Consider the following 12,109-nt stretch of genomic DNA (forward strand, 5'->3'; position numbering starts at 1 on the left):
ACATATTTCAAACAGATTTTCTCTATCCTGGACAAGTTTTGTCTGTGAACATCCTGATAATTTTGTGGAGTTTGAAAGGATTTTACATAATTCAGGAAAAAAAATTCACCTTTCAAGAGAACCTGTGGTGCGCACCCCTATTGAGGAGTTCCTGGTGTATTTATTGAACTATCACAGCATTATGCATGAGGATTTTCCATACAATTGCTCATTCTTATTGCCCATTCCTCCTCATATACTTCAGCTGTCAAACTCTATTTCAGGTTTGTAATATGATGATTTAGATATTAACCAACTTGATTGCATTTTTTAGGGAGTGAATCCCAATTTCTTTAATCACAACAAAACGATATGACCAACTCTCTTTTCTCCATCCAAATAGCATATGCCATCAATGGATCAGCAAACCACTTGGGGATTCAATTAGATTATACATGTAGCATTCATTAGAGAAGTGTGAGATAGGAGGAGGTCGCCTTTACGTTGTCAAGGATGTTGAATAATTTGTGTTTATTTGAATTGTTGGGAATTCCCTATTCATTTATTGTTCACTTGAGTGCACATTTATTGGTTTCAGTTCCACTCTGCTGGGGCATCTCAATACTAACCACTCAACAAATTATGTTCTTAAATCATCTGCATTTTATTTCATTTTCATTTCATTTATTGATTCCACTTTTAAAACAAATATGATATACATAACAATGTATTCATAAACACAGTGTAGCAAGGATCAAATTAAGTATCTATCATAAGTATTTAAGCATAAGGTACACTACAAAATGCAGTATGCATGTAATTGCATTGGTGGATATCCTTTATGACTTAGTCAGTGGCCACAGAAATTTAGAATGTTAAAGAGAAATTCTAGTAGTTGCAGTAAACACTGATTTCATGAGAAAGTCTGTAAAACCAGGCTTAATTGTCAGTATATCATCGAGGATCTAGATCTGGTACCGTTACATAAACTGAACTTTGTGAAATCTTGAAATCTACGCTGAAAAATGTTCACGCTGAAGATCACCAACACAGATAGGCACACGTGGGACAGTGTATTATTATTGCTGGAATAAAGACCCGACGGAAGTGACCGAATCCGCGCTCATTTTGCTTATTTCTCAGCAATTACACAATTTCTTCCAGAATCCTTTGGCACATATTTTTTATTCATACAAACAGACACTTGGGTGGTCATTATATTAGATTCTGTAAAAATTCATTTTGAGATCGTTACCAATACTGGAATTTATCTTTAATAATTAAAGGTTCTGGCATATGAACAAAAATATCTCATAGCTTACACAGTATTATCATTGATATTTTCAATCATGTATCAATCTAGTGAATTGTTATGTTATTGTAGTACTGGGCAATTATTCAGTAGATATGGGAGGAAATATCTCGAACTTTATTTTTAAAGTTTGGAGTCACAAGGGTTACAATGTAAGGTATGCAGCTTCCCATTTCTATGGAAGAAAAAAAAGAATGTATCTACTGAACTGGTTATCGATGTATGGCAAATATAATAATCATTACAAAAGTATATTTTCTTTTGTGAATATGTATCCATCCTTTTTTTTTCTACAATCTTCAAAGGGAATTGATTTTATGTTCATTTCATTTTAAAACTCCCTTCCGTGCCTAATATTATATAAAGACTGACCCTATATTCATTTTACTGAATAGATAAAATTGTATTGATATTCATGTATTTGTGATTAAAAAACAAAAGAAAAAAAAAGATTCTTGGCTTGAGGGTGCATTATAGATGTGCCTCCCATTTAATTATCTTAAATAAATATAGTGTAGGATCTAAGGATTTTGAATGCTGACTATAGTCCTTCAATGTGCATAAAACAAATGTTAATTTCATTTTGTAATTTATCTACAGGATCCCCATCCAACAGGAGATGGTTCGAACAAACAAACTTTGCAACCTACCAGGAAAATCATGAAGAGGAACCAACATACCCCGCTGCATACGATTACCCCCAACACCGTCGCATAGGATACGACAAGGATGTCATCGTTGTGGATCGATCGCCAGAGGCACGGAAGTCGGATCTGGATGTGGAATCAGTGGTCGAGGTGAAGATCAGAGGGGAGTCCCATTATGGTGTCATTAAATCTCTCTGTACTCATCTTAATTGGCTTGATGATGACATTGCTGGTATAGAGCTGGTATGTATGTGGTGTAAACTGTATATTTACAATTTAGGAATTTATTCTCTTCCCCTACCATCTGGGGGCATCAGAGGTTTTAGAATTGTTAGCACTTACTTGTCATATATCTCCGTCAAGAAAGTTGCTGTAAAGAAGAATGGATAAACTAGCTGAGACACTAGTGCTTGACGTTATTGATATTGTGTTTTTGTTATTTACACTGTAATTGACCAATTTATGGATCAGATGGAATAGTTTCTGAACTGAGAATCAGTAGGGTATCAAAGAAAAATCAGCCTATGTTGTGCATATATTAAGGATCCATGGAAAAGATTTGAGTTTGGAACCGCATTATCAAGGGTTAACCCTAAATAGACTGGGCTATTTCGACACCTAAGAAGACGGGGGGGGGGGCTGATTCAGCCCCCCCTTATGATCTCAGCCGTCGATCGCGCGATCGCGACAAAAATTGGCACACGTGTTACCCATGGCATTATCTACAAAACTATAACATCAAATTCTGCAAAAAATCTCATGTCTCATTAATTATGCTAATTTATGCGTAAAATCATAAGTTTGCTCTAATTAATAAAATAATGCCCCAAAAATGCTAATTTTTGTTTCACATACTCTAGATAAGCATCTGATCAAATTGATTTAAAAAAAAATTCAAAATCGCATTTATTTTCTTATGTATTCTATTGTTTTCTAAATTTCTTATGTATTTCTTTGTTTTTCGACTTTTTGTTTTTTTATTGTTTTTTCAATGGAAATTGTCGGGGACTTTATTTTGACCATAAAAAAGATAAAATTAATTGATTTTAAGCAGTAAAAGGAAAAATAATGATACATTTATGAAATTTGGCTAAGTACACTATTTGCATTGGATTTGTACACAAATTCACGTTTTTGAGTAATTTTGGGTCTGCATGCACTTACGAAATGTTGCGTAATTTCGGAACCGTGTACCCGGGGGTCACGATTTTGGTCTCAAAAGTTGCGCGAGACTTGAAAGTAAAAAGTCAGCGAGCGACGCGGTCAAAAAAATTTGCGCGGCGGATTTATTGCGAAAAATGTCGAGGGGGGGCTGAATCAGCCCCCCCAGTCTTTTTAGGGTTAAATGTCCACTGCAGCAGTAACATCCCTTAGCAAGGCACTGATTTACATTTACCACTCTCCAGGTATTAAGTGAGTACTTAGTAGTATACAGAAATAACTGTATTTTATTTAACGGTATGAGCACCATGCGGTTCCCCAGATTGTGGAGAAAACACATAGTTATTTATGTGTGGGTGAGCCAGTTCCATTGATCAGGGTAATGATAGACATATAGAGGGCTTGCTTGTATGAAAGGAGATGAGGTTCATATTCTTTTCATTTCCAGGAGGAACCAATCATCGGTGGCACCGATGGTAGCTTTGAAGGTACCCAATACTTCACCTGTGGACCGAGGAAAGCAGTCTTTGTCTACCTATCTCAGTGTCGACCAGATTCACGATTCCCAACCAATGCTGATACCTACAGGGTCTTTACAAGAGAAACCAGTCTGGGTAGGTTCTCAAATTTGTTGTTATCATTTAAGCTGACTACTTTGAACTGATCTGAAAAGGTGTGTTTTTATAATTTTTTTTAGTTTCATTAGTTGTATCACCAACTTAAATGATTATGACACACAAAGACTTTGGTTCTAAAAGGGATTTCTCAGCTTAAGGGCAAAAAATTTGTAGATATAGATTGGAATTATTTGGGACTGTTCATCTTTGCTGCTCTCAGAATTGGGGTTCATACAAGAAGAAAAGAGCTAAATAATATTCAACATCATTCCAGTTTTCATCAGGAGGTTCCTTTTCTGTTCAAGGAACACCCGTAGGAACTAAGCTATGCAGTTTTCTGCACATCAACTCCAAGCTGGTATATGACCAATTACATAGGAAACACTTTACATTTGAGTTAATCGGTATTAAAAGCGGGTGATCGCCATAGACGTCAGGCCCTTTTGGTTAAATTGGAAATGATGCTGAGCTGGGATTCAAGCCCACAACCTTTCAATCATGAGTCCAATGCACTAACCACTAGACCAAACGACCCCAGTAGTGTACTCAACCATGCCCCCCCCTTTTTTGTTTTTCTATTAATGTCACTGTATTTTTAAGATAGATTATAATATGCTGATGCATGTTTTATCACATTCTTTCACGGTGCTGGTTCAGATTTCGGAAACCAGGAATCACCCATCATCCCAGGCTATGTGGAGCTTCGTAAATTCCAACAAAGCTCAGTAGGGGAGAACAAAGGAATCCAAGGAGACCAGAACTCCTGCTACCTAGATGTGAGCCTCTACAGTATGTTCTCTTTCAACACGACCTTTGACGTCTCCCTGCTGAGACCAAAGGAAGGAGGGGATGTGCACGACTTTCAAGAAATTCAGACAATACTCAGGGAGAAAATCGTCAACCCGCTCAGAGAGTAAGATTCCATTTTTATTTGCTGGTGCTGGTGACAAACTCTTTGGTGGTTGTTGTCATGGTGTAGAAGGGACGGTGGAGGTTGTTGTGACAGTGGTGATTGTTGGGTGTTGTTATTAATGGTTGATGGTTGTATAGGAAGTGATTTAGTACCTAGTATAAATCTAATTTGGGGGTAAGAGCCGATATGGTTGCTCAAGCTATTTCCTAAGTTCATATCCAAGAATCTTTGGAAATTCCTTAAGACATTAGTGTAAATTGTGTGTTAGGGTAAGGGAAATTTGTATACTTTTCTCAGGGAAGAAATGATATAAATAGTCTTAGAGAGAAACATCAAGTTATCGCCTTGTAAGTGTGATTGTTGATTAAGTTTGTAATAGTGAGTTGATAAAGGTTTTCACTACCAGATACCTGTATGATATTACAATTGAGCCAGGGAATGGCAATGGCAACTAGAATGTTGTGTAAACTTGATTCTTGTGTATGATATGCTAGATATGATTGTGCTTTCTGCATTTCCTAGGATTGGGTTTGTACGAGCTGATCGTGTGCGAGATCTCCGTCTTCATCTTGATAAACTAGGTCTTCTACCAGGGATGACCAACGAGGAGAAGGACCCGGAAGAATTCCTTCACATGCTGGTCAGAGATGTCTTGAAGGCTCAACCACTTATCAAAACAAGGTATGGTACTGACGGATGCTTTGTAGTTGACACATCAGGATGAAAAATAAAATGGTGATGATGGAGATGAGGATGATGGTGATGGATGGTGATGGTGCAGTGGTGCTGTTGATGATGATGATGGTGATGATGATGATGAGTATGATGAAGAAGAAGATGATGATGATGAAGAAGAAGAAGATGATGATGATGATGATGATGATGAGTATGATGAAGAAGAAGATGATGATGATGATGATGATGAAGAAGAAGAAGATGATGATGATGATGATGATGATGAAGAAGATGATGATGATGATGAAGAAGAAGATGATGATGATGATGTTGAAGAAGAAGAAGATGATGATGATGATGATGAAGAAGAAGATGATGATGATGGTGATGATGAGTATGATGATAGTGGTGATGATGATGATGATGATGGTGGTGATGGTGATGATGATGATGATGATGATGATGATGATGATGATGATGATGATGATGATGATGATGATGATGATGATGATGATGAAGATGATGATGATGATGAGTATGATGATGATGATGGTGATGATGATGATGATGATGAAGAAGAAGAAGAAGATGATGATGATGAGTATGATGATGGTGGTGGTGATGATGATGACGATGATGATGATGATTTTGATGATGATGATGATGGTAATGATGGTGATGATAATGATGATGATGAGGTAGAGAAGGGTGGTGGTTATAATAATGATTAAAATACTTTAGATATATATATATATCACTCTATTCAACTGAACCTGATTAGGCATAATACTTCACAATAAATTACTTTAGGTTACTCAGGTCTTTGTGTATAAAGCATTTTCTACTAAATACATTCATATGCTTGTAATGACAGGATTGAGAGAGGAAAAAAATTATGGCATGGTGTGGTACAAGCCGTCATCCTTAAATTCCCAGTGATTGCTGTAAACTTTTCGATTTCTTTGAAATATTTATAAGATGTCTTGACATTGAAAATAGGTTTATATATTTCTTTCGACGTACAAATTCTATAAATATACATTCCAAAGTTCATGAGTTTGATCACTTAGATTAGAGCATCAGTATTGATATAATATAAGAGCAATAATATTAATATGAAGTTCATACTTGTATTTATGTTACTCTTAGCAGAGTTATAAATGTTTATTTTATGTATTTTCCACTCCTTGGCTACTCTTGAAAGCATGTTATTGCCAATCAAGGAAATAGACTTCAGGGAAAATCTTGATGGGTGTTTGCATCCTAGATAATCAGGATGCTTTAAAAACACATGGTCATGTTTGAAATGGTTCTCAGAAATTATTCAAGTGCCTAATGAATGCAGATTATTCTTAAGTGATATTTATAGAATGCATTAGTTTACAGCTCTCTCCAGATCAGTGCATTTATCTGGTTGTGAATTTTGAAATGCCTGAAGGTGCATAGATGTATACATAATGTATGTGAATATCTCTGACGTTTTGAAACTATGATTCTATTTTGAGATGACTCAATATATACGTTCAAACAAGGAAGTTGATTAGTGTGCTTGCATTTATGAGGTTTGCCAATGATTGTAATATTTTGATTTCAAGTATTTGATTTTCCTGTCTACATATAATCTTAATTCTGTATTCCCCTGATAAGAATCATATAATCCAAGTCCCACCCATAGTATATAGCGATCTCTATAATCATTGTTGGTATTTTATTATTGGCATTTTTGTGTTTCCATTGCCAGTTTTATTGGTATAAAATTCTCATGACTATTGGTAATTGTTTTCATAAATCCCCCATGTACAACATGATAGACTAAATCAATTGTGCTTGAATTGTTAATTAAGTTATATCAGTTTGTATTGTAAACAATACAAATGTAGAGATTTTTGCTTAGACATTGACTTGTCTACATACAAATGATTCTTATTTGACATGATAAAGCAAATTATCACTCTTTGAGATAATTCTCTATTTTCTACAACACTTGTATATTAGTGTAATAATCAAAAGGTGTTATGGGAGCCAAGTATGAAGGAAGTGGGGAGGGGGATTTTCTACCTTTTTAATGCGTAAAGCTAATTTTAGGATAGATTTCGACAATATATATATATCATATTTATATTTAATATCATATTGCACTTTCCTATTCCTTTTTTTTTGGGAGTGGATTTGGGGGGGGGGTGGACCCTAAAGGCCCTCAGTACCACTGCATGACTTTTTAGTGATTACATCTATTATAATTGTGCATTCTTTATCTCCTTTTTTCTCCCCTTCCTTTTCTCTCTCTCTATCTGTCTGTCTTTCTCTTTTTTTATGTCTCCCTTTCGATAGGCATGGTGATACAAAAGAGATTGACAGCCAGTACTTGTATCAGATCTTCATGGAAAAGAATGATTCATTAGAGCTACCAAAGGTTGAACAACTCCTCCATCAATCCTTCTTAGACAACGAACTAAAGCTGGTCGAGGTAATAATTCTCATATCCAATTAGAGGTCCGATCACACACCCATAAAACGGGTAACAATATGGACTAGTCTTCCAGTAAAACATAAAACATGTTTATTATTTTGATACAACTGTTAAAAACTTACCGCTGTACCCATAACAATTTGGAATGATTTTTCTCTCCTTCCTATGCAAACAATTTGATACAACGTGAAACACAAGTGGTAGCACGCTATAAACGCTCTGAACACACAAAGGATTGGAAAGGGAGAGGCAAGGCATGGATCATCCAAAACATCTATCTCATCCGTTACTTTGTGTGATCAGAGCATTCACTAAATATAAGTCACAAAAGACAAATTTACTGTGACTTGGCCTTTATTGCCATGTTTGGTGTAAATTTTTGTCTGAATTATAAATGATTCTCTTCATAAATTTCTTTTTCAAAATATTATGTTACACTGTATTTTTACTTAACCATGAGACTTTAACCTCATTGTATTTTCTTTGAGGGGGAAGGGGGGGGGGGGGCTCAACCTTAGACAAGTTTTCTTTATTGGGTTAAATTTTTCAAATACAATTCTTCATTTCTGATTTTTCAATTTCATGGAATACTGGTGCCAGATGTTAATGCTTATACCATATATTTTGCCTTTTCTTTAGCTTTTGATCAATTGGCATCAGTTAATGTGCTGAAGGTTTTAACATTAATCATTTGTCTGTTAGTACCTTATCATTTCAAGCTTTCACTTCCCAATCATTTGTATATTAATCATTTCAAATTTGTTTATCGTTTGTAGATTCCAGACTGTCTTGTAGTTCAGATGCCAAGATTCGGGAAGGATTATAAGATGTACAGGAGGATTTTACCCAGTCTAACCATTGACATCACAGATCTACTGGAAAACTGTAAGTTATATGACACCAGCGTCAACATGCTTTGTGAATCGAAAATGAAATATGATTTGTAATTTGAATTTTATTCAATATTACTGAGGAGAATGTGGTAGTCTTTGACAAAGAAATATTCTGTAATCATTTACAAGGAATTTATACATTTAGTTTTTGAGGTAACTTTTTTCCCATTTGTATACTAACTATTGTGATATGCATATGGGACAATGCATATTGACTTGGTGTACATGTTGTGAGGTTGCAGCCCGCAACTAGAGTTTAAGTTGATGGAAGAAGTAGAAATAAAACTGTATGAATGAATGATTTTCAAGAAAATATTTTTTTAGGGTATTCTTGCAGGGACAAAGTCCTGATATGGAGGATTTAAAGACTATTGCTGTTGCAAATTTTTGTTAGGTATTAAGTTATTTTGGAACTCTCCTGCATTATTTCTTGGTGGACTACCATGAGAATATACTCAAAGAAATGTCAACCATTTTATCCTACTTACCCCGGATTTTCTTTTTTCTTTCGAAACTTTTTATTGATCAATCGGTATGTACAACAATAATCATAATATCAATCACATTTACAATGGTATAGGATACCCCCCCAAAAATACAAAAACATACATCACAGTACATGAAAAGTGGGTAAAAAACAAATTATCTGTATATCATTGGTATAATCAAAAGACTTTTTCAACAGGGGTCCATTTTCTATAGTGCAATCCTTCAATATGCCTCTGTTTTGCACTTTCCCCTGAGTTATTTGTAATGATTATGACTGTGTATTGAACAGTTGCTTGACCTTATGGTGTATTGATGGCATGTTTATGGCATGATATGTGCACATTACAGATCCAAGATCATGTACTATCTGTGGGGAGCTGGCCAAGGTGGAATGCAGGGACTGCAGACCGGATGAAGGAATCTCAGAAGAATTCATCAAGTCTTACTGCATTGGTTGTTGTGATATGGTGCGTAGTCATTACAGAAAATAATAGAGATATAGAGAAAATTATAGAGATTCGATGTAAGAATTACAAGGAAATATTTGAGAAGGGAGTGTGAAAATGGGATGATTTAAAAGTAAGAGAGAGAGAGGCAAACAGATACACAGAAAAAGAAGCACAATGTTGGGGGTGAGACTGAAAATTGCATGTGATAAAGACACTTAAAACATGAATACAGGAAAATTGGAGGTTGCAGAAAGTAAAATAAGAACAAAATAAAATCAGAAAAATCCTGCGAACGGAGATTGGGATCAATCAAGAAGTAAACAGTAAGCCTTTAGTAATACAAGATTATGATCTGGTTAATTCTATTGGAGAGAGGAACTACGGAAAGAAGTGTAGATCATAGATCAAACACGTAGATCAGGAGAGACGTGCTATAAAACGAATTCAGAAATACATAAAACTTTCACCTTGTATTTGCGCAATACAAATGTAATGTTAGATTTATTGTTTTTTGCATCGTCTTATCGAACCAATCAGAGTCATAGCAGTCTCCCATCACACAGGATAAAACAGCTCACCCTGAATCCAGAGGTTGAGAAAGGATTTGAACTGGTGACCAGAACAGGCCAGCCGCTTCATTTTCATAGACAAATGATGGAGCTGTTTGCTGTAGTGTGCATCCAGACAAGTCATTATGTGGCCTTCGTGAAGACGGAGACAAAACCCACACATTGGGTGTTCTTTGACAGCATGGCAGATAGAGATGGTAAGTCCAATGAAGAAATTGTTGTTATCAGGAGCAGCAGTAGAAGTAGAGCCATTTTATCATTACCCTCATTATCTTCTATCTTATCCTCATCACCACCATCATTTTTATTAGTATTATTATCATTATAAACGTGGTCATCATTATCCCTACAATCATTATCATCCTCGTCTTCATTATAATCACCGTCATCACCACCATCATCATTCTCATTATCATCATCGTCATCATCACCACCATCATCATCACCATCATCATCATCACCTTCATCATCATCATCACCTTCATCATCATCATCTCCATTGTCACCATCACCACCATCATCATCACCTTCATCACCATTGTATCATTCTCATTATCATTATCTTCATCATCATCATACTATTAGAATAAATATCATCCTTATTATTGTCAATATCATCATCATCATCGTCATCATACCCACTGTTAGAATAATTCTCATCTTTTTATTGTCACCATCATCATCATCATTGTCAATCTCATCATCATCACTATTAACCACAATCATCATCTTTTTATTTTTATCATAGATATTTTATTGACCAGTGTCAAAATATTTTCAATATTGATCTGCCTCCTTAATTGAATTTCTTATTTACTGAAATAATAATCATAGCTATTTATCGATTATGATATTACAAGTCACCTATATCTTTTCCTCCTTCTGATAGCATCCACTGTTCCTGGATTCAACATCCCCAAGGTGACCCACCTAAAGAACTTTGAAGAATGGTTGAAAGATCCTCAGAGGATCATCAATACGCCTGATGACAAGAAGCTTCCAGAACACCTCAGGAGACTCTTAGGAGACGCTTACATCTGTTTCTACCGGAAGATAGGAACGGAACAGACCGAAAGAACTCCCAAGGAATGGGCCTCGGGGGCAACAAACTATTGAATATATGAATGAATGAAGGGATAGATATGGAGAATCAGGATAGAGAAGCTCTGGAAGAAACGGAAGGAATCCAGCGTGTCGGATTGATGCGGATGTAGAGAGACGAGGATGATCATCGGCTTTGGCTGGTGATCTGGTAGGAGAGTTAGACAATGGTCTGGAAGCCAAGACCCATGAATGATGGAGAATGCTTGGAAAAACACAGTGAAGGATTGGAAGAAAACGAGTGAAGGGTAGAATGGCATTCTGCTTGTTGGCCTTTCCTCAGATTACATGAAAATGCATGTGATTTAGGGTTTATAGGATGAATGTCTAGTTTTATACCCGGATATAGAGTCATTCTACTAGCATTGATATGGAGGAAGGAATTATAGGATTATTCAAAACTAAAAGATTTCTCTTAGTTTAGAAATAGTGAAATGGAAAGAGGATGTAGATGATGTGTATGGAAAATGGTGAAGGTATTAGATAAGGTAGATTGAGTGGACATAAAACTGTTCATCAACTATACATATTATCACCACGTAATGTTGAATCTATCAGAAATTAAGAATGAGCCAATATACATGTATCTGCGACAGTATAAAAAGTTGCACAGTGCAATTATTGCGAAATAATCAGAAATGATTTTGAGGTATATTTTGTACACATAAGTCTTTGTGTGCAGTAGCGGTTCTAGAATCACTAATGCAATAAATCAATACAAGGTCCTGTTCTATAAGAAAGGAGTAATAATTGATAATTACAATCAATTTATTTGTTATACATGGTTATCCCCTCTACTTGAAATTACAACTAATTACAATTCTATGATACAGG

The 12,109-nt window shown here is 35.6% G+C and overlaps 1 protein-coding gene across 2 annotated transcripts in view; it reads left to right on the forward strand.

The window, feature by feature from the left end:
- LOC121407476 overlaps positions 1–11,502 on the forward strand; it is a 53,328-nt gene extending 41,826 nt beyond the window's left edge. For both annotated transcript variants that reach the window (XM_041598566.1, XM_041598568.1), the window contains exons 14-22: positions 1,892–2,181; positions 3,548–3,713; positions 4,374–4,629; positions 5,152–5,310; positions 7,636–7,771; positions 8,551–8,659; positions 9,505–9,623; positions 10,143–10,371; positions 11,064–11,502. In XM_041598566.1, the coding sequence (XP_041454500.1) occupies positions 1,892–2,181; positions 3,548–3,713; positions 4,374–4,629; positions 5,152–5,310; positions 7,636–7,771; positions 8,551–8,659; positions 9,505–9,623; positions 10,143–10,371; positions 11,064–11,290 (1,691 nt within the window). In that variant the 3' untranslated portion in view covers positions 11,291–11,502. The remainder of the gene's footprint in view (positions 1–1,891; positions 2,182–3,547; positions 3,714–4,373; positions 4,630–5,151; positions 5,311–7,635; positions 7,772–8,550; positions 8,660–9,504; positions 9,624–10,142; positions 10,372–11,063) is intronic.
- The last annotated feature ends 607 nt before the right edge of the window (positions 11,503–12,109 follow it).

The sequence above is a fragment of the Lytechinus variegatus genome, chromosome 2 (assembly GCF_018143015.1).
Source record: "Lytechinus variegatus isolate NC3 chromosome 2, Lvar_3.0, whole genome shotgun sequence".
Lineage (NCBI taxonomy): Eukaryota > Metazoa > Echinodermata > Echinoidea > Temnopleuroida > Toxopneustidae > Lytechinus > Lytechinus variegatus.